The sequence below is a fragment of the Diceros bicornis genome, chromosome 7 (assembly GCF_020826845.1).
Source record: "Diceros bicornis minor isolate mBicDic1 chromosome 7, mDicBic1.mat.cur, whole genome shotgun sequence".
Taxonomy (NCBI): domain Eukaryota; kingdom Metazoa; phylum Chordata; class Mammalia; order Perissodactyla; family Rhinocerotidae; genus Diceros; species Diceros bicornis.
Genome location: NC_080746.1, coordinates 75,701,693 through 75,723,324, shown reverse-complemented (window position 1 = coordinate 75,723,324; position 21,632 = coordinate 75,701,693). Strand labels below are relative to the sequence as shown.

Below are 21,632 nucleotides of genomic sequence, written 5' to 3'. Positions count from 1 at the left end.
ACCACCCTCCTTGAAACTCTTTCCTGTTGATGGTGTTGCATGATGCTGGTTTTGTTTTAGATTATCTGTCCTACTCATGGAGCTATGGGGAACTTGGTGGGGGTGCCACTTGCAAGGCCCTGTACTCAGACATGCAGTCCCACATATTGTGATGGGATTGTCCTCAGGTTAGCAGGAGACAGTGTTGTCAAAGGGAGAGTTCAAACTGAGACAGATGAGAGAAGCACAAAGTTAAAGGTGGAAAAGCAGTGTCAAGCACTTTATTTCCAAGGCGTAAGGTGAGACCATAAATAGGAAGGCAAGTCATGAGGGTAGAGGGTGAGGAAATGAAGAGGAAATGGAATGTAAGAAAGGTCAAGGAGACCATTTTAGGACTGACACTATAATAACACAAGGGGTTACAAGGATTGGTTTTTACGTCAGCTGTGTAGTACAGGGAGTACGGATAGTACCGTAGTACAGGCCTGATATAAACAAGTAAAGCTGAAGTCCTGAATACATGCTGGGTCTCCTTAACTTGCTCCTTTCCTCCTCCTGCCCCCTAAAGGAAGACTTTCCTCAAGTTTCTGTCTTTGGCCCTCCTCCGTCTCTGCCATCTCTTCATGAGAAATGTCATCCATGTCCACGACTCCAATTCTTCTTTTGGTTGACTCTCATATTTGCAGTTCTAACTGTGACATTTTTCTTGAGTTTCTGCCTCTTAATTCCAGCTGCCTGCTGGATATTTCCATCTAGATGTCCCATAAGTTAGGCCAATGTTGTACAACTCCTTGTGGCACCATTCATGTAGAATGAAATGGGGTTGTGTAACATGGCAGCCTGTCAAGTATCTCAAACTCAACAGGTCCAAAAGGAACTCCGAATCACCTGAGTATTACATCCCATCAGCTTCCTCTCCCAGGGATCTCATTTCTGTTCATGGTATAGTAAGGGTCATATTTTAAGTTAATTTTCCAGTCTTAATCAGCTACTTAAAGAATTGTGGCCTTATTTTTTTCACATGCATAGTCACATTATATACCATTTAACATGTTTTATTTCATCAGATCACTAGATCTTTTAATGCTTTTTAGACCTCAAAAGAAATTATTTAAAACTTTAAAAAAAATTATTTCATTTTATGTTATACAAGGAAATAGAATTGGGAAGAGTAATTCATGCTATTTCAGATTTTTACATTACTTATAAATTTTAATAGTTGATCGACTGTTAAGTATACGTTTGATGGTAACAGATCTAAGTCACCTAATCTAAAATCATTTGAAATATTGATTAGCTGGTTTATACTTAGTGTATTTGGTTGCAAGGAAATCTATTGTAAGCAAACCATGATAGATAGCAAATTATAACAGCATACTGTATACTGTAGATAACAGCAAATTATGCATACTGTGTCTGGTTATTTTCATACAACCTTGATCATGGTAAAGAATCATAGTTATTGAATTTTAAAATCATGATATTTAAAATCACTCTATGACTAAAGCACACTGAAATAAATGTTAAGGCACAACCATTATAATTCACAACTTCAGAATAATGGAAATATTTAATGATTGATTTCAGTTCTTTCTTCTAACCTCTGGATTTGTGATATTTGATAAATCAGGAATCCTGAGAGTCTTAGAATTTTCATGCATTTTAAATATATATCTACAAAGCATCTAAGAATATGTTAATAGTTATTCAAATATGAGAACATAATTGAACCAAAAGTTTGGTTCATAATTCTTAATCAGTGAGTTATTACTCGAAGACATAGATGATGTTTTCCTGACTTTCTGAAGAAAGCTCCAAAAGTTGGTTGTCAGAATGCCTACATTTCTTAATCTGCCTATTTTGTCATTTGGAGTTATACAGTATAATGACACACCAAAATGTACAGAATTATAGTTAATTTTTAAGTTGGCTTCCAAACTGAAAAAAGAAAAAATTCTGGAATACTCTAAAGGAACATAAAATAGAGTTCATATATTAATTTCTAGGAAATGTATAAAGATACTGTGGTCTATTTCAGTCTAGTCTTTATTTTTACTATGTACTATGATTTGCAAGTTTGTTATTCAACTGGATAATAAATTAACACAAAATTCGTGTTCTCAGCAAGCATTTATTTTTTGTCAAACATATGTTAAAACTGATTTAAATATATGTTAGCAATTTTTGTAGTTTAAGAAATCTATAACATCAATTCTTAAAAAGCCTATGAATATGAGATATAAGGGAAGCCAAATCTGGAAACTAGAGTAACTACTTTTCAGAATTCTGGATAAAGTCTCAACTCATGTTCCTCATCTGGAAAATGAGCTAAATCTACTTCCCTGGGTTATTGGAGGAATTCTGTTATGAGAGGACTTTGTAAAAGAAACTTATTATCATATGTAAAGAATCTTTAATGTAATCACTCTCCTAATCAGAGACCCCCATAGCTTCTGGATGATTTTATCTTCCTCCAGAGGGAATTCACGTTTGCTTCTAGCAGGTAGTATATAATGGCATGGGAAGATCTCCTTAGTCCAATCAGGGATTAAGCCAATTTGAGCTGAGCTTCAGTCTTTGTGAGGGCTGGTCTGTTTCCAGGTCACCTCTACTTTTAGGGTGCAGCCCTTTGGGGATCCTAAAGGAAAGCTATGGGTGTGGACAAGGGCTTCTCCATGGGGACCCTGGGCTCCGACATTTGTCCCCTCCTTCACTCTCATCCCCCTGCCCCCATAAAATTGCTAAAAGTAATTCAATTTCTCAGCTTCTCAGTTGCAGCTTTCAGCCCAGTTTCTTAGTCTCCAAGTCACTGCTTGCTAACTAGCAAGTGCTTCAAGCAGAAGAGTAATGCCAAATATAATTGCTCAGCCTCCAGATCTTGGCCCTTCAAGTTCTGGCTGCTTTGATAGCCCTCCAGTGACTTGAAACAGATTTTAAAAATGTTTCCCCAATTTTGCTAGTTGTTTTGGTGAGAGAATTAGTCTGCAGCTAGCTAATCTGCCTTTATCCAAAGCAGAAATCTGACCTTAGGGTAAATCATTTAACTTCTTTGAGCCTCAGTTTTCTCATCTATGAAATAATGGTCCTAACAATACTTAATCATACCAGTAATAGTGAGAAGATCAAATAAGATAAACTAATGGGAAAAAATTTCCTAACCTGTATGGTACAGAGATCTAGTCTGTATGGCCCCAAATACTTTACATTTTCTTCTTATGGGGAGACAAGGCATCTGAAAGTGACACCACCAAAGAGTTTAAATCTAGCCATTCAAGAACTGTAGCTCAGGGGCCGGTCCCATGGCTTAGCGGTTAAGTGTGTGCGCTTCGCTACTGGCAGCCTGGGTTCAGATCCTGGGCGCACACCGAGGCACCGCTTCTCCGGCCATGCTGAGGCCGCGTCCCACATACAGCAACTAGGAGGATGTGCAGCTATGACATACAACTATCTACTGGGGCTTTGGGGGAAAAAAAAAAAAAGGAGGAGGATTGGCAATAGATGTTAGCTCAGAGCCGGTCTTCCTCAGCAAAAAGAGGAGGATTAGCACGGATGTTAGCTCAGGGCTGATCTTCCTCACAAAAAAAAAAAAAAAAAAGAACTGTAGCTCAAGGAAGAGCTAGTCAGTGGCGTCTACATAGTTGAAATAGTTGAAACATCTCAACACTTCCAAGAAATTGTATTAAGGATATAACTGTAAGTTAGCTGAAGTATTGATGCATGTACATTCAAGGCGTGAAATCAGGAAACAACTGTATTCTCCCAGACCCTCTCTCTGTTAAAACTGAATCTGGGTACTTCCTCCTTGCCCCTTTGGTTGATATCTCAGGTCCCTGCTGTTAAGTTTCTGCTCACTCTCAGTCTTTAGCTTCTAATCTCTCTCTCTCTCTTTCTCACACAAACACACACACACAGACACACACAGACACACATACTCTCATTTGAGTATTTTAAAAGTCCAGTCTTGTGTAAAAGTTCAAAACATCAAACTTTATGAAAGGTTAAAGTTTTTCTTCTCTGGAATTGAGAAAGGAAGGTGTGTGCTTAGTTTCTTATTTTCTTGCTCCTGCTTCTTCACTCTCTGGGATGCCTCTGGCTCCTCCAGGGTTTGGGAATGGTGATGGGGAGGACAGGTAAGGAGTAGAAAGTTCTTTTTGGTCTGATAATGTGAGTTGGCATATGTGCTTTCTGTACTTGGTAAGTATTTAAAGCTGACTCTCATTCTCTGTGGCTGTTTTGGGAGACCTTCCCACTTCTTATTTCTCGGGCTCTCTTGATGTGGGTAAATGTATCTCTTTGGGCTGTTGAATTCATCTCACTCAGCCTCTAGGAATCTAGTGGTCAACTCTCTTGTGGGTGTCACTTCACCCCTCCAGAAATTCCCTTGGACAGGGTCTGAGACCACCCCTTGGCCAATTTGCTCATGCATGGGAAACACTCACATGGGAGATACTCAGACATTCTTTGTCTTGAGAAACTCTGAGCATGAAAGATCTCTCCAAAGTGTCAATCTCTCTTTGCTCAATTATCAAAGCAGTTATCTGGCCACAAGCCATTGGACTTCTCAGCACCAACTGGACAGCAGCCTGCCCAGGCCCCAATCTGGAGGGACATATCACAGTCTCTTAGTGGCCCTCTGAAGCACACCTTTCCTTAGACATGAGGAGAGCAGGACTCACAGCACATTGACATCCATTGCCACATATCCACTCAGAATTCTCTCTCAGCCTCTCCAACATCTTTCATAGACTGGAAGTCATACACTGGTTTTTAGATACCTCCTCCACAAGTCCTGCTTTGGTGGTCTTGTATCTCACTTAATAATGTGGGAGTAATTGGCACTTACTGCCTTGGAGTCTCAGCCAAAACTGAGACGGGAAGGGTCCCATTTTTACATCCTATTACACATGCTTTAAAGGAATGGTCATATAACATAAGGAACACTCATATGAACCAATCAGCAAACATGGTATCGTTTTTGCACATCAAGGTCTCCGGAGGATGAAGAGCTGCTTTGCCTCTCTAAAGTTTGCATTTTTCTTAGCATGGTCATTGATGTTCTCAAGATGCCACAGGCAAGAGGTAAAGATGAGGTGCTGCCCTTAAGGGGTCTTACAGGTGGAAACACCAAGGAGTGGGTGGAGTGAAAAAACAGGAAAGAACTGTAAGTGCTCACTGGAAACATTTTCCAGAGCTCCCAGGCATAAAGGGTGATGAGTACTGGAGACTTGTGTCAGCAGAGGGGTCCAGTACTAGTGAATATGGATTATCATCTTTAATGTGACACCATTTGTACCCACAAGATAATGTGTGGCTTGGGAAATGTGAGTTATGTACAAAAAAGGACAAAAAAGAAAATAAAAATCACTTGTAATCCACCACCCCGAGTATGTGTGTGTGTGTGTGTATGGAAAATTGGTATAATACTTATTTTAACAACATATCATGAACACTTTCCCCTTATTTAATATCTTCCAAAACATATCTTTTAATGGCAGCCTAGTATTCCATTGCATGGCTATGCCATAATTTAATCAATTTATTTTTGGACTTTCAGGTAATAAGTTCTTTCCTATTATATGGAATCCCATAAGGATAACTTGCAGTCTAAGTCTTTGTGCACAGCTCTGATTATTTTCTTGTGAAAAATTAACAAAAGTGGAATTACGAGTTAAATATCTATTTATCTTCATCTTCCTAACATGCACTGCCACGTTGTCCTTCACGAAAATTGTACTTAGCTCCCACCAGCAGCCTATGAGGGTGTCTGATAAAAACCATTTTATACGAAAATCTTTGTTGGATGAAAATTATCCAGTATTAATGATCAGTCAGGGCAGGGGCGTGCTCAGAGCGCTGAGGGTTAGAAGGCCGCCCCAAGATGAATCCACGAGAACCAGCCTCCTCAGGTCAGTGCTCCTGGGTGCAAATTCCCGCTCCGTGCCAGGCGCTGAAGGCGACACCGCCACAGTGTAGTACGACACTACACGCGCCTACCCACAAGCTCCCTCGGAGTTTGCAAACCCACAGCAAAGCAGGCCCAAAGACAGTTCGGCCTAAGACAGCGGGGCAGGACTCTTTCCACTCCCTCTCGGGCTCAATTTCTTCCCCGTCAAATACAATCCCTGTCCTGTCAGCCTCTCTGGGCTGTCCTGGGACTCCAAGGAGACAAAAACGTGAGGGAGCGTAGTGCCTTCGCACAGAATCATTACTAAAAATAAAGAGTGCGAGGGGTGGGAGAGAGAGGCAGACCCGCCCTTTGAGACAGGAGGCCCCAGACGGAGACTCTCAGAGCCGCCCGAGCTGCGCGACTGGAGGCGGCTCCAGAGGCGGCCGGGGAGGCGGCTGCGGCGCTCCCGCCCGCCGTAGACCCCTCCCCCGGCGGGCCCCTCCCCCGGCGGGCCCCTCCCCCGGCGGGCCCCTCCCCCGTGCCAGTCCTATACCCCCAGTCACCAATCCCTCCCCTGACGGGCCCCGCCCCCGTACCGCCCCTCCCAACCACAGACTCCTTCCCGCGCCGACCCCACCGCCCAGTCTCCAATTCCTCCCCCGGCGGGCCCCTCCCCCGAGGGCCCCCTCCCCCGGCGGCCCCTCCCCTGGCGGCCTCCCTCCCCCCGGGGCCCCCTCGCCCACCACAGACCCCCCTCTCCCGACGGGCCCTTCCCTCCTCCCCACAGATCCCTCCCCCGCGGCGGGCCCCTCCCAACCACAGACTCCTTCCCGCGGCGGCCCCACCACCCAGTGTCCAATCCCTCCCCCGGCCGCCCCTTCCCCGCCCCAGCCCCTCCCGGAAGCGCCGGCGGAGCGTCCCCGCATGGCGCGCGAGCAGAGCGCCTCGGAGGCCGGCCCTGCGGCGGCCGCGCTCTTCGCCTGGGTACGTGACTCCGCCCCCGGCCGCGGCCGCTGGGACTGGGGGCGCGCGGGCGCTGGGAGCTCCCGGCCTCGGCGGGGGCGGGCTGTGGCTCCGCGGCCAAGGCCGGAGTCTGCCTTTGGGTTGGAGGATCCTGGGCTGGACGCTGAGGAGGAGAGGGCGGGGAGGGAAGGGTCTTCGCGGGGTGACTTAGGGGCCTGTTGGCTGGAGGGGTCCTGACCGGAGGGGCTGCGGCGCCGTGGGAAGAACCTGCCTCCGGGCCGAGCGTCCGGTTCCGCGGGAGCCCTCAGGCCCGGATGGCGCCGGGAAGACAGCGTGGAGGCTCCGTAGGGAGAGGACTGCCCCGCCCCGGAGCCCTGTGGGGCCACCTGTGCTCCCCACACTCCCGTTGCTCGGAGGATGCGGGCCCTTGCCCAGCCCCACCCCTGCCTGCGGCGTTTGGCCGTGCACGAGGCGGGGACACTGCATATTTGCTGATATTCCGCTGTGACTGCATCTTGCCTGTACTGGGGGCGTGGGGGTCTTGCTCTGGTTTTGGTTTGACGGGAGCACCGAGAGACAGGGTCATCTTTATGTGTCGTGGGTGGGTCTTTGCCCAGGAGTGTGTGGCAGGCATCCGACCAGATGCTCAAGAACAAGCAGACGGAGTGTCTTGTAGTTCTTAATAGCACGGATCACAACTGTAATGAAATATGTAATTTGTGAAAGTCAGTCTCCTTGGCTGGAACGTAAGCGTCATAAGGGTGGGTACTGTGTCTATTTTGTTCGGGGTGTCTGGCACATTGTAGGGTGCTCAGTAAATACTTGTTGACGAATGAATGAATACCTGTGTGTGCCGAGCTATGTACTGGTCCTCTGGGAAAAACACACGAGTCAAAGACTTCCAGCTCTTGTGTTGGGAGGGGGGGATGACATCTATATTGCAGTTAAAACCAGTATGTATTGGTTAATTTTAAAAAGGTGATATCAGTACCAGACAGAACTTGTTGAATGTCAGGCTGCAGACTGGCGGAAGGGAGAGCGTGGTGTGGCCTGAGGTAGCCTGGCTGTCTGAGCATCCTTGGGGTGGCGCTTCAGCTGGGGGTGGAGTTGGGGATTGAATGTGTGCCTGGGGTGGGTGCTGGCTCTGGCTTTTTCCCCAGGGGACTGGGGTCTGTGTGTCAGATATGGCCTTGCCCCTGTGAAACAAAGGTGTGGTTGAACCTAACCCCAGTGCTGAGTTTGGAGGCCTGCTGGTGTGTTCTTCCTGCTGCATAATCTGCTTTTGCTAGGGCTGCCATAACAAAATACCACAGACTGAGAGGCATAAACAATGGAAATTTATTTTCTCACAGTTCTGGAGGCCAGAAGTCCAAGATCTAGGTGTTAGCAGGTTTAATTTCTTCTGAGGCATCTTTCTTTGGCTCACAGATAGCTGCCTTCTCTCTGTGTCCTCATGTGGCTTCTTCTCTGTGCGAGAGCATCTGGTGTCTCTTCTTAAAATGGTACCAGTCATACGGGATTAGGGACCCACCTGTATGGTCTCAGTTAACCATAATTACCTTTTTAAAGGCCCCATGTCCAAATATAGTCACATTCTGAGGTCCTGGAGGTTAGAGCTTCAACAAATTAATTTTAGGGGAACACGATTCAGTCCATAACAAGGGGATTTACCTCCTTGAAGGTGTGTGTGTGGGGGTGTCTGGAATGTTTGTAAGGAAGAGAGGCAAATAGAACTGTAATATGTTGTATTAAATTTTCCTTCATTTTGCTTTATCCTGGATTTAGGGCCTCTTGCTGCATTACAAAAATTGAGTGCCGTAATTTGAATCCCAGAGTGCCTGTGTCTCCCTCCCTTACTTTCTGTTCGGCAGCCTGCAATCCTGGTAATGGGGCAGCCACAGAGGTCTCAGGGCTGGTGGAGAAATCCTGTGCACATACACTCCACTTCACACTGCAAGACTTGCATTGATCTTTCCTAGGTAGGGACTCGCAGGGCCTTAGAGTCATTCGCTATAAAATATATGCACACCTTCTCTGGGCCAGCAGAGTTTCAGATGCAGGGGGCATAGCAGTGAGCAAAACGAAGTTCCTCCCCTCATGGAGTGTAGGGGGTGGACAGTAAACAAGTAAACAAATATATAGTGTAATGTCAGGGAGTGCCATGAAGAAAAATAGGGCAGAAAAAGGGGATAAAGTGATGGGGGTATTATTTTAGGTAGGGTTGTACAGTTAGCCTCCTGCCAGGTAAGCCTCGGCTGTTTCACTATATATCCTGTTTTTTCTTTTTTCTTAGAGTATGGTACAATGAAAGGAACAGGGCATCCAGCTTGTTGCCTGCCTAGCTGTGTGACTGTAGAAAGTTACTTCATCTCTCTGAGCCTTGGTTTCTTCACCCGTAAAGTGAGAGTGATAATGCCCATCTCCCTGGTTGTTGTGAGGATTAAAGGTGAATGCCCAGCCCATGGAGAAGCACTCAGTAATTGGTAGCTAATATGGCTTCTGAGGGCCTCTGGGGCCTGTGCCCCTGCCCTGGTTTGCTCTTCTCTGGGAGTCCTTGCAGCCCAGAAAGGCTGTGGAATAGACCACAAGGGCTAGGAGTTTGCATGTGTGTATTTTTTGTAGTTGTTTTAAATCACTTTTTCTCATTCAGGTGTCTTCAAAAATGAACACATTTTAAAGGTTTTACTACTCACCTCTAGGAAGAACCAGCCAGGAGTAGATACTTAGAGAAATTGTAAGGATTCCTGAAATCTTAATAAGATTCTCCCTGCAGGTCTACAACTCTTTGTCTCCAATTTTGAAAACAAAAAGCTCTGAAAACCCCACACTGACCTGACATAAGGGTCTTTATAGTCTTTGCCCACTTACTGTAAGTATTTGTAGCTTTTACTGCAGAATAATACTGTTTTGCTTATGAGTGCTACTCCTGGACCTTGCAGTAGTGTGTATGATTTATGTATGGTATTGCTGTTCTTGAGTCTATAAAATTCTGAATCTGAAATACATCTGGCTGCGAGGGTTTTGGATTAGGGATTCTGGACCTTTATTATATAATAACAATGATAGACATATTGCCCACCAAGGGGAAATCTGTTCCCTTATAGGAATCTCATCATGTGAATCTTAGAGTCACAAAACATTGTACTTGGAAAGGCGCTTAGAGATCCTTGCCAACCTCTTTGTACAAATGGAATAACAATGATGTGCCTTGCTTGATGGCACTAAATCCTTAGCTACCTTTGGTTAGAGAAAGTCATTGCAGTTTTTCCAGTCAGCATGTGGGAAGAAGGGACAAGATCTGGTCCCAGGGCATTTCCCACTCACTTTGTTCATATTTGCCCTCCTTATTTCTTTCCTTAGTCTCCCTAGATAATTAGCTTTTATCAGAAGGAACTCCCATGCTGTCCCTCAAAGGGAATGCATGGGGGCTGGGCATTGGAAGGGAAGGCGAGGAGTATCATTGGATTAGTTGTGGATGCTAAGGGCTCCTCTCACATGGAAATGGTGGTGGTGTGGGGATGGGACCCACCTGCTAAGTGTGGGTTGCTTATGACAACCTCTTGAGAATAAGCCTGTGAAATCTCCTCTGTTATAGGCTCTGAGAGGTGTGAAGGTGAGCAAGATAGGGACAGGTAAGTACACATTGACAGTTGGGGTTCCCATACTTTTTTACCCTTGGCTTATTTTACCCCTAGGGTGCGAACAGCTATGGGCAACTTGGCCTTGGCCATAAGGAAGATGTGCTTCTGCCCCAGCAGCTGAATGACTTCTGTAAACCGAGGTGTGTCAGGAGGATCACAGGAGGAGGGGGCCACTCTGCTGTAGTCACAGGTAACTTCCTTCTCGAGTAGAGAGCCCTGAATTTTCTTATTTAGATATTTTCCCCTAGGGAGTTATATTGTCATCTTTTAGCCTTTTGTATTTTGTAGAGGAAAACATTTTTGTGGAGGAGCCAAGTTACCATCAGAGAATCCTAGATTGTCAGAGCTGAAAGGACTTCATATAAATGAGATTCAGAGAGGATAACTGACTGCTTAAGGTTACAAGACAAATTAGTGGCAATGTTGCAACGTCTATCACATTTTATACCATGTATTGCTATTTAACTTTCACATATGAGTTAGAAGTCTTTGCAATTAGATTGAATATTTCTTGAGAGCAAGAGCTTTGTATTTTCCTTAATCTTCCCTCACAGTACCTAGGATAGTACTCAACACGTACTACAAGTGCTGTAAAATTGTAAAAGAGAGCATATTGCATCCTAGTGAAGAATATGAGCTCTGGAATTAAACTGCCTGGGTTCAAATCCTGGTTTTGTTATTGATTTGCTGTGTGGCCTTGGGAAAATTACTTAATTTCTCTGTGCCACAGTTTCCTCTCTGTTTCATGGGGCTAATGATAGTGGATGAGCAGAATCAGTGAGTTATCAGGGCTGCATTATTACTTTCTTGGGTCCTTGGCACTTTTGCCTTTGTGATCCCCTTCCTCCATAAAGAAATATTTAAAATTATATTTTACAACTGCATTGATATAAAGGTTAATGTAATCCAGGCTAGATTTAGTATTATATATTCATTCTTGTTACATTTATTTTTTCTTATTTTAAAAGAATTTAAAATAAAACACTTCTGTGGGCCTCTGAAAGTATTGTGGGCCCTGGGCACTGAGCCTAAAGGATAGTCAGCCCCAGACAGAAAGCTCTTAGAACAGTACTTGGCACATTCTACTGATAAATGGTGGCTTTTATTGTTCCAGTAGATGCTCAATTTGGTGATTGATTGGCCACTGCTGTAGGACTTGGAATTTCCATTTAGATATTAGATTTGAACCCCTTGGCCTTGTGCCTCTGGTCCAGAGCACGTTAATATGCATGGCTGAATAACGTGAGTGAGGAGAAAGTTATTGGGTCTGTGACTCCAAATAATTAGTGAAATCCTTTTGCTCCATTTGGCAGTTGTAATTTCTCCTGTGCTCATCATCACTGAAGCCTTTATATTTTGCAGATGGAGGAAGCCTTTTTGTTTGTGGCCTGAACAAAGATGGGCAGCTGGGGCTTGGTCACACAGAGGATGTCCTGTATTTTACCCCCTGCAAATCCCTCCTTGGCTGTCCCATCCAACAGGTGGCCTGTGGCTGGGATTTCACCATTATACTCACAGGTGAGGTCACTCCTAGGTAAGTCTTGATCACCGCAAAGGCTCTGGGTGAGAACAGCGTGATGGTGGGGACGCTGATTGAATGCAAGTCTTGCTGTGTTTAAAAACACATGCAAATGTTCTCTCTGGTTGTCAAGGAAAGTTGCGGGGTGCATTTTGCAAGGAAAGCTTTAACAGTAAAACTTTGGGTTGGAAAACTTTTACCAGAGACTGAGAAATGATCTAAATCACCTTTGGTGGCCACTTTCTGTCCCAGAAGTTCATGATAGCTGTGTGCCTGGGCTAGCCGGCTGGTAGTGCCAGCTAAGGGTTACTCACGGGGGAACGTGGTGGGGAAGTGTGAGGAAATCGAAGGCTGCCAAAACAGTAATGGCAGCTTTTGCCCGAAGAGGGATTTAAAAAAAAAATATGGCTGGGTACAACTGTTCGGTCTCTGCAAAGCCAGGTAGCAGAATAGGGTGTAGAGGGATATGGGCAAGGGTTGATAGAATCATGCTCTTGGGAGCAGCTGGCGATAGTTACTGTGTCAGCTGACTTCGCCCTGGAAGCACTTTTGACCTCTCTGTTCAGCTGCACCCTGTCTGAAAGGACCATCTAGAGTTCTGACTGGGCTCCCTCTTTGTCACAGTCGTCTGGCAAGGGCATCTTCTGACCATGTCACCCCCGCCTCAGACCCTTGTGGGTTCTCACAGGCATAGCTCAAACCCCAAGTATTTTAGCTCATGGCCTCCAAGTACTCTTCCCACCAGTCACTGTTGTTGCCTTGTCGTTTGTTCTCCACACTCCTCGTACTTTCTGTCTAGTGATACCAGACAGTCCATGCTGTTCTCTGTCTGGAACAGCCCCTCAACTCTTGTCCCTTCTTTAAAACCCTGCTCAGGTGTCCCCATCTCTCTTCTGCTGAGGGGTTCCATCAGGTGCATTGAATTTGGTAGTGATTATTAGAATGTGAATACTAGCTCTCATTTCTAAAGTGCTTTGTGTGGGCCTGTGTTGAAGTTGTAGGGAGTCTGCAGATAATGTTGTTTCCTGCTCACTTTTGGAACCAGTTGTGAGAATGGTGCAGAGCAGTCCCACAGTTGATCACACTGCTGGGTTTTTACTGCTAGAGGCTAAGCTGGAGGACGGGATTAAGTGTCAGGCCAACTGGTTATGGTAACACTCCTCTGATCCAAGCCTGTCCTCCAAACTCTAGGCCTCCCTAAAGGGGAAGCCCTTACTATGTGTCAGCCCAGACTGCCTGACAGGAAAGTGCCAAGCTACACATGTCCTGTTCCTGCTCCCAGACTCAGCACTGGGCTAGGTTGCCCCCTTTCCTGGGAAGCAGTGAGTATGGGGAAGGACAGGGAGAAAGGCCTGGAAATTCCATCACATGGAGACATGAAAAGTGGAAGATAAGTATCCTCTGCTTCCGGCATTAGGCCCTGGGCTGTGTTCTGCACAGCTCGTCTGTCATTAATTAGGTAGAGTAATGGAGAGTCTGTGTGAAGCACTTAGCCCCCGTGCCCAATGTTTTTACTCCCAGGGGAATAAAAGCAGGGACTGTGGTTTGAATGTGCTGAAGCCCAGGGCCCTGCTTGCTCCTCTTCACTCCCTGTGCTCTTCTCCTCCTTCAGCATTTGCCCGTTGGTCACAGATATCTTACTTCTGTCATCTGCGATTTAAGTATTTGTATTTTGCAGAAAGTGGTCAAGTTCTGTCGTGTGGATCTAACTCCTTTGGCCAATTAGGAGTTCCTCATGGGCCTCGAAGATGTGTAGTTCCCCAGGCCATTGAGGTAAGGACAGCACCTAATCTTGACTTGCCCGTGTCCTGTTAAAACGTTTCCAGGGTATTACAGTTATCCCTTACCAGACTAAAGGCTGGCCGGGTCCCTGCAGACCCATGGGATAGTTAGAATTTAAGTTGAAAAACTCAGGTTCTTCTGGGAAAAATTAGGTTGAGGGGATGGATGTTGTGAGTGAAAAACCTCTGTCAGTTCTCATAATTTTTTGTGAAATAAAACAATAAAGGTAATGTATGTTATAAAGACATTAATGGCATTTTACAATTCTAAAGTTAGTAATAGTGGGAACTATGTTAGAAACATGTCCAGATAGCAGTGACTTGCCTAAAGAAACTAAGCTAGGTAAATGATGTAGGCCAGTTCTGTCCAGTAGAAATATAATGTGAGCCACATATGTAATTTAAAATTTTCTAGTAGCACCATTTAAAAAAGTAAAAAGAAACAGGTGAAATTATTTTAAAACAATAGCTTTATTAAGATGTAATTCATGTAGCATAAAATTTACCTTTTAAAAACGTATAATTCAGTAGTTTTTAGTATATTCCTAGAGATGTGCAGCCATCACCATTATCTAACTTTAGAACATTTTCATCACCACATACCCAATAGCAATCGCTTCCCATTCTCTCCTCCCCCCAGCCCCTGGTAACTGCTACTCTGTCTCTATGGATTTGCCTATTCTGGACATTTTATATAAATAGAATTATACAGTGTGTGGCCTTTTGTGTCTGGCTTCTTTCACTACACATGGTGTTTTTAAGTTTCATCCGTATTGTGGCATGTAGATGAAATTAATTTTAATAATTTTTAAACTAATCCAGTGTATCTAAACTATTATCATTTCATTTTGTATGTCTTCAATATAAATCTTTATTAATGAGGTATTTTATATTCTTTATTTTATACTGTACTTTGATTCTATACTTTAAATTCTGGTGTACATTTTTTACTTGCAGTATGTCTCAATTCAGTCTAGTCAGGTTTCCAGTGTTCTATAGCCACATGTAGTTAGAGGTTACCATATTGGACAGCCCGAGTTCAGAGCTCTTTCACTGATACTTTCACTCATACTTAAAATGTGCATATTTTTGTGAAGATTATATTGTAAGTGAATTTTTAAACAAGTTATGCTAGAATCTAAAATGAATTCTACAACCTAAGCTGCTCCATTCATATCTAATTTCCTTAAACTCTGACTAAGGGTGGGAGATCTGTTTTCATTGGAAAGAGCTTGGGTCTGTTCCTGTCATCTTGCTGAATTCCGATTGTTGATCTGTGGGTTATTATTTGGGATCATGATTTCCATGGGGTTTTAGTCCCTTTGGGCTACTCTAACGAAAATACCGAAGACTGGGTGGCCTAAACCACAAATATTTATTTCTCACAGTTCTAGAGGCTGGGAAGTCCAAGATCAAGGCACCGGCAGATTTGGTGAGGGCCAACTTCCTGGTTCATAGAGTGTTGTCTTTTCGCTGTGTCCTTACATGTCAGAAGGGGCAAAGGCACTCTCTGGGGTCTCTTTTTTATATAAGGGCATCAATCCCTTTCATAAGGGCTCTGCCCTCATGGTTTAATCACCTCCCAAAGGCGCCACCTCCAAATACCATCACATTGGGGATTAGGTCTCAACATGTGAATTTCACAAGAACACAAACATTCAGCCTATAGCACATGGTATGCACAGAAGTCTAGACTCTGTAGTCCCTGTTGTAGGAAGTGTTACAGCTTCCAATTGCAAATAGATGGCTTTTTAAGAACCTACATATGAGTTATAATTAATTTAGCTTAAGCCACATGATTAAAGAAGACAGAGAGGAACAACGGTTAAAATATGTTGAACGATAGAATCAGAAGGTAAAAATGTTTTGACAGGCTGTATCCTATAGAGCAGTGGGAGGAATGTGCCAAAGTGAAATATAATACAAATTCATTCATTTATTTAAAAGCAACTATTGTGTATAGGCACTGCGATTAGGAAGATCCAATCATAGGATTTGAGGGCCTTATAGTTTAGTAATACGTGTTAGATATAGAAACATCTAAATGCATCACCATGTTAGAACTATGGTAGATGCATGTATCGCCCCAAAGGGGGAGTATTGAACTCTTAGGGGAAGGGGGGATGAGAACAGGCTTGTACTGAGTCTTGAGAGTTGAGTAGAAGTTTACCTGGCTTGAGATAGGAGGTTGCACAGAGTAGGTACAAAAGAAGCACAGGCCAGACAGAAGGAACCATGTAAGCAAAGGTATAGAAGCATAAAACAGGAAGGTTTGGGATACTGCAGGCAGTTTAGTATGATTGGAATATAAGGCAGTGGTAGAAGTGCCAGTGGGGAGGGGGCATCGGGGAGGGAGTGTATGACAAACGGTAAGACCAGTGTGTTAGGGAGAGAGGGGTGGCGTGGTGCGGAGGATGGAGAGAAGAAAGGTGGCTCAGGGATCTCTTGCTAATAATCCAGAGAAGAGATGATCCTGGCCCAAACTAAAGCAGCAGCAGTGGGGATGGAGAGGAAGGGATGGAGGTAGGTGGTGTTGAAAAGATTGAATCCACATGTAAAGCCCTTCAGTTACTTTTGAAAAAAAAAAAAAGAAAATTAAAGGAAAAATTTTGAAGGACAATATGTTCAGATTGTATTAGCAGTACAGTTTGATCTTCCCAAAAGCTAATATGCTCGTGGGCTGCGTTAACAGAAGTATGGTCTCCAGAGGAGGGAGACCAGAGCCCTGTCCTTTGTGCTGGTCAGACTGCATCTGGGATGTGTTGTGGTGTGGGTTTGGTTCTTAGGCCCTAGGCGTTAAGGTGAATAAGACTCGGACCCTGCCTCTGAGGGCTCTGAAGTTGGGAAAGACACTGTGGACCTATAAATAAACGAATGTGGTAAAGCTCCATGGGGGCTGTGATTGATGTATATACAGTCCCTTTAAAAGAGGGAGTTTGGGTCACAAGAGTGTATTTAGAGGAGAGAAACCAAGAAGGGGAGGGAATTTGAAAACAGGTGATGGCTGATGGAATTGGGGTGTTTGGCCCAAAGAAGAGATATGTGTTATCTATTGCTCTGTAATAAATGACCCCAAAATTTAGCAGGTTAAAACAACAAATTTATTATCTCATAGTTTCTGAGAGTCAGGAATCTGGGAACAGTGTAGCTGGTCTCATGAGGTTGTAGTCAAGGTGTCAGCCAGGGCTGCACAAGGTCTGCTGGAGGCTCGGCTGGGCTGACGGAGCTCTCACACCTGGCAGGAGGCTTCAGTTCCTTGCCAGGTGGGCCTCTCTATAGGACTGTTCAGACGTGGCATCTGGCATCCCCCAAGAGTGATGAGAGAGAGAGGCCAAGCAGGAACCCTCAGTGCCTTTTATCACCTCATCTCTGAACCGCTCATCACTTCCTTATCCTTTTCACTAGAAGCAAGTCACTTGAGTGTCCAGCCGACACTCAAGGGGAGGGGAATAATCTATACATCTTAAAGGGGGGAATCTCAGAATTTGAGAACCTATTTTTAAAACCACCACAAGATATCTCAGAGAGGACATGACAACTGTCTTCAAATATTTGGAAAGCACTGTCAGAAGCTATAGGCAGATAGGTTTGGCTCACCTAAGGAGATAAATGGAACTGTGCGAAGATGAACAGGCACCTGGGGAGGTGGTGAGCCCATGTCACTGGAAGTAGGTAGCACAACCACTTGGTGGGGTATTGTGGAGGGGTTTCTATCATTGGATGGGGATTGGACTAGATCAGAGGTCAGCAAACTAGAACCCTTGGTAAATAAAGTTTTATTGGCATACAGCCACGCCCATTCATTTCCATGTTTATTGTGTATGACTGCTTTTATCTTACAATGGCAGAGCAGAGTAGTGTGACAGAAACCGTATGGCCTGCAAAGTCTAAAATATTTGCTATCTGGCCCTTTACAGAAAACATTTGCCAGCTTTGGACTGGATGACCTTAAAGGTCCCTCCCAGCCCTGAGAGGCATTGTGATAGGGTATTTTAACAAGATTTTTGGCTTTTAGGGGTACATATAGAGGTATTTATGGATGGAAATGTTTGGGATTGGGAGCTCTAAACCAATCAGGCACATAATGAAGGACATGCTGCCTTGGATTTGGGCATAAGTATTCTGAGATCTCCATCCCTTTCTTTGTTTTGACAGCTCCTGAGAGAGAAGGTTGTTAGTATTGCTGCTGGACTGAGGCACGCTTTAGCTGCTACAGGTGATCATTTTGCTTCTATTTTCTAAATAGGCACATAATAAGGAGAAATGGAGCTTTATGAAAAAAGTTTAGTTCTTTTTTTTTTTAATTTTATTGAGATCACGTTGATTTATAACATTGTGTAAATTTCAGGTATACGTCATATTTCGGTTTCTGTATAGACTACATCGTGTTCACCACCGGTAGTCCAGTTTCCATTCGTTACCATACATATGTGCCCCTTTACCCCTTTTGCCCTCCTCCCAACCACCTCCCCTCTGGTAACCACTAATCTGTTCTCTTTATCTATCTGTTTGTTTATCTTCCACATGTGAGTGAAATCATACGGTATTTGTCTTTCTCTGTCTGACTTATTTCACTTAGCATAATATCCTCAAAGTCCATCCATGTTGTTGCAAATGGCACAATTTTGTGCCTTTTTTATGGCTGAGTAGTATTCCATTGTATATATATATACCACATCTTCTTTATCCATTCATCCATTGATGGACACTTGGGTTGCTTCCATGTCTTGGCGGCTGTGAATAATGCTGCGATGAAGACAGGAGTGCATATATCTTTTTGAAATCGTGTTTTCATGGAGAAGTGGAGCTTTAGAAGAAATAAACTTGAAGGAGTAATTTGGAGTGTCCCGCTGTGCTGCAGTTCTGCTTAAAAGGAGAATGTAAGGCAGATGTCATGTGGGAAAGCCTTTAGCAGGTGAGAGGAAGGAAAGAAGGTTTCTAGCTCTTTATTATGTTCTAGGCATGATGCTCAGTTTTCTTGATTTAGTTAATATCTTATTTAATCCTCACAACTGTGCAGTGATGTGAGTTAAATTTTTACATGTGAAGAAACTGAGGTCCAGAGAGGCTAATGCGCTTGTCCGAGGCTACACAGGGACTAAGGTAGTAAAAGGTAGGGATCAGAGTCTAGGACGGTCTGGATTCCAAGGACAACGTTCTTTGCTGTGGACTGCTCTGCTTTCCTAGTGGATTTTAACGTTTGTTAATTTAAAAGCTTCAAGCGTGCTTGTCTCCTGAACCGTGAGAGGGTGATGGCTGTGGGGCTGACGCTATGTGTGAGGTGGAGGGTGGAAAGTGGGGAGGCGGTGGCATGTGGAAGAGTGGTGACCTTTCTTTCTCTTCCTTGCTCATTTTTCTGCTCCCCATCGTGTGGGCTGAAGGACAGCCCTGACGGCTGTGGCAGCCGATGCTCCAGTGCTTGGTGAGTCCAGCTGTGGAGTGGGGAGAGGAGAGGAGGCGAGGAAGAGGCTGGCGCAGCGCTGTGCTAATGGTCGCCTGGGGCTTAGTGTTAATTATACTTTAAGAAAAAATTTTAACTTTTTATTTTGAGATGATTGTAGATTCACATGCAGTTGTAAGAAATAAAATAGATCTCATGCACTCTTTTCCCAGCTTCTCCTAATGGTAACACCTTGGGAGACTATAGGGCAGCAGCACAACCGGGATGTCTGGATACAGTCAAGGTACAGAGCAGTTCCATCACACAAGGATCCCTCTTGTTGCTCTTTTATAGCCACGCCCTCTTCCTGCCTACCCCTGCCCCCTTCTTAGCTCCTGGCAACCACTATTCTGTTCTCCAACAATAATGTGGTCATTTCAACAATGTTATATAAATGGTGTCATACAGTATATAACCTTTTGGGCTTGGCTTTTTTGCTCAGCATGATTCCCTGGTGATTCCTACAAGTTGTATCAATAATTTGTTCCTTTTTATTGCTGAGTAGTATTCCATGGTGTAGACATACCACCATATTACTTTGCTAGGGCTGCCGTAACAAAATACCACAGATTGGGTGGCTTAAACAACAGGAATTTATTTTCTCACAGTTAAGTGTGAGACTAGATGTCCAAGATCAAGATGTTGTGAGGGTTGGTTTCTGGTGAGGCCTCTCTTCCTGACTTGTAGATGTCTGCCTTCTTGCTGTCTCCTAACATGCATGGAAAGAGAGAGATCTCTGGGGTCTCTTCCTCTTTTTATAAGGACACCAGCCCTATTGGATTAAGGCCTCCCTCTTCTGACCCATTCAACCTTTATTACCTCCTCATAGGCCCCATCTCCAAATACGGTCACATTGGAGGTGAGGGCTTCAACATATGAATTTTCAGGGGGCACGATTCAGTCCATAACAACCACAGTTTGTTTAACCAGTCACCCACTGAAGGATCTGGTTGTTTCTAGTTTTTGGCCATTAAGAATAAAGCCATAAACATTTGTGGACTAGTTTTTATGTGGACATAAATCTTCATTTCTCTGGAATAAGTGCCCAGGAGTGTGGTTGCTGAGTTGTGTGGTGGCGATTACATTTTTATAAGCAGCAGCTTCTCTTAGAAATTATTGGGGCTGGAGAATTGCCTATCATTGGTTTACTTGCCCCTTTCTTACCAAAATTCTGTAATTGCTAATTATGTGTACATTTCTGTCCAGTTACAAAGCAGCACCGTTTCCATCATGTGTTTAATTAACTTAATTGTAAGTCCTGTCCTCCCCCATTTAATCTGTAAATATTTCTGCATGCATCTCTAAAAAATAAGGACTCTTTCTGAAAATACCATCATCATACCTACAGAAAATTAACATTAATTCTGTAATTTCATCAAATATCCAGTCAGTGTTTAAATTTCCCTGATTGTCTCAAAAATATTTTTTTTACAGTTTGTTGGAATCAGGATCTGAGTTAGTGTATACATTGCAATTGGTTGATATGTATCTCAAATCTCTCTCTCTTTTAAAATATTTATTTGTTCCTTTTAGTTATTGTGATAAAATACACATACAATTTACCATCTTAACCACGTTTAATTGTGCAGTTGAGTGGTATTACGTACATTGACATTATTGCACAGCCGTTACTACCATCCATCTTAAGAACATTTTTCATCTTGCAAAACTGAAACTCTGCATCCGTTAAACGATCCCTCCTCATCCCCACCTCTCCCCAGCCCCCGGCAACCACCATTCTCCTTTCTGTCTCTGTGATTTTGACCGCTCATACAGGTACCTCATATAAGTGAGATCATACAGTATTTGTCCTTTTGTGGCTTATTTCACTGAGTATAATGTCCTCAAGGTCTGTCCATGTTGTAGCATATGTCAGAATTTCCTTCCTTTTTAAGGCTGAGTAATATTTCCTTGTATGTGTAACCACATTTTGCTTATCTGTTCATCTGTTGATAGACGCTTGGGTTGCTTCCGTGTTTTAGCTGTTGTGAATAATGCTGCTGTGAACGTGGGTGTACAAATAGCCCTTTGAGATCTTGCTTTCAATTCTTTAGGGTATATACCCAGAAGTAGAATTGCTGGATCATATAGTAATTCTATTTTTAATTTTTTGAGGAACTGGCATACTATTACATGCCCACCAATAGTGCACAAGGTTCCAAATTCTCCACATCCTCACCAACACTTGTTTTCTGTTTTTTTTTTTTTAATAGTAGCCTTCCTAATGAGTATGAAGTGGTATCTCATTGTGGTTTTGGTTTGCATTTCCCTAATGATTAGTGATGTTGAGCATCTTTTCATGTGTTTGTTGGCCATTTGTGTATTTTCTTTGGAGAAATGTCTATTCAAGTCCTTTGCTCATTTTTAAAACAGATTGTTTTTGTTGTTGTTGAGTTTTAGGAGTTCTGTATATAGTCTTAAT

General features: G+C 43.8%; 1 protein-coding gene across 4 annotated transcripts in view; it reads left to right on the top strand.

Annotated features, from left to right (window-relative positions):
- Positions 1-6,562: 6,562 nt before the first annotated feature.
- SERGEF (secretion regulating guanine nucleotide exchange factor) overlaps positions 6,563-21,632 on the top strand; it is a 205,914-nt gene continuing 190,844 nt past the window's right edge. For 2 of the 4 annotated variants that reach the window (XM_058546083.1, XM_058546084.1), the window contains exons 1-5: positions 6,568-6,850; positions 10,525-10,660; positions 11,833-11,988; positions 13,668-13,762; positions 17,926-17,986. In XM_058546083.1, coding sequence (XP_058402066.1) covers positions 6,791-6,850; positions 10,525-10,660; positions 11,833-11,988; positions 13,668-13,762; positions 17,926-17,986 — 508 coding nt within the window. In that variant the 5' untranslated portion in view covers positions 6,568-6,790. Of the gene's footprint in view, positions 6,851-10,524; positions 10,661-11,832; positions 11,989-13,667; positions 13,763-17,925; positions 17,987-21,632 lie in introns of all 4 variants that reach the window. The other 2 variants (XM_058546082.1, XM_058546081.1) reach the window with 2 other exon arrangements.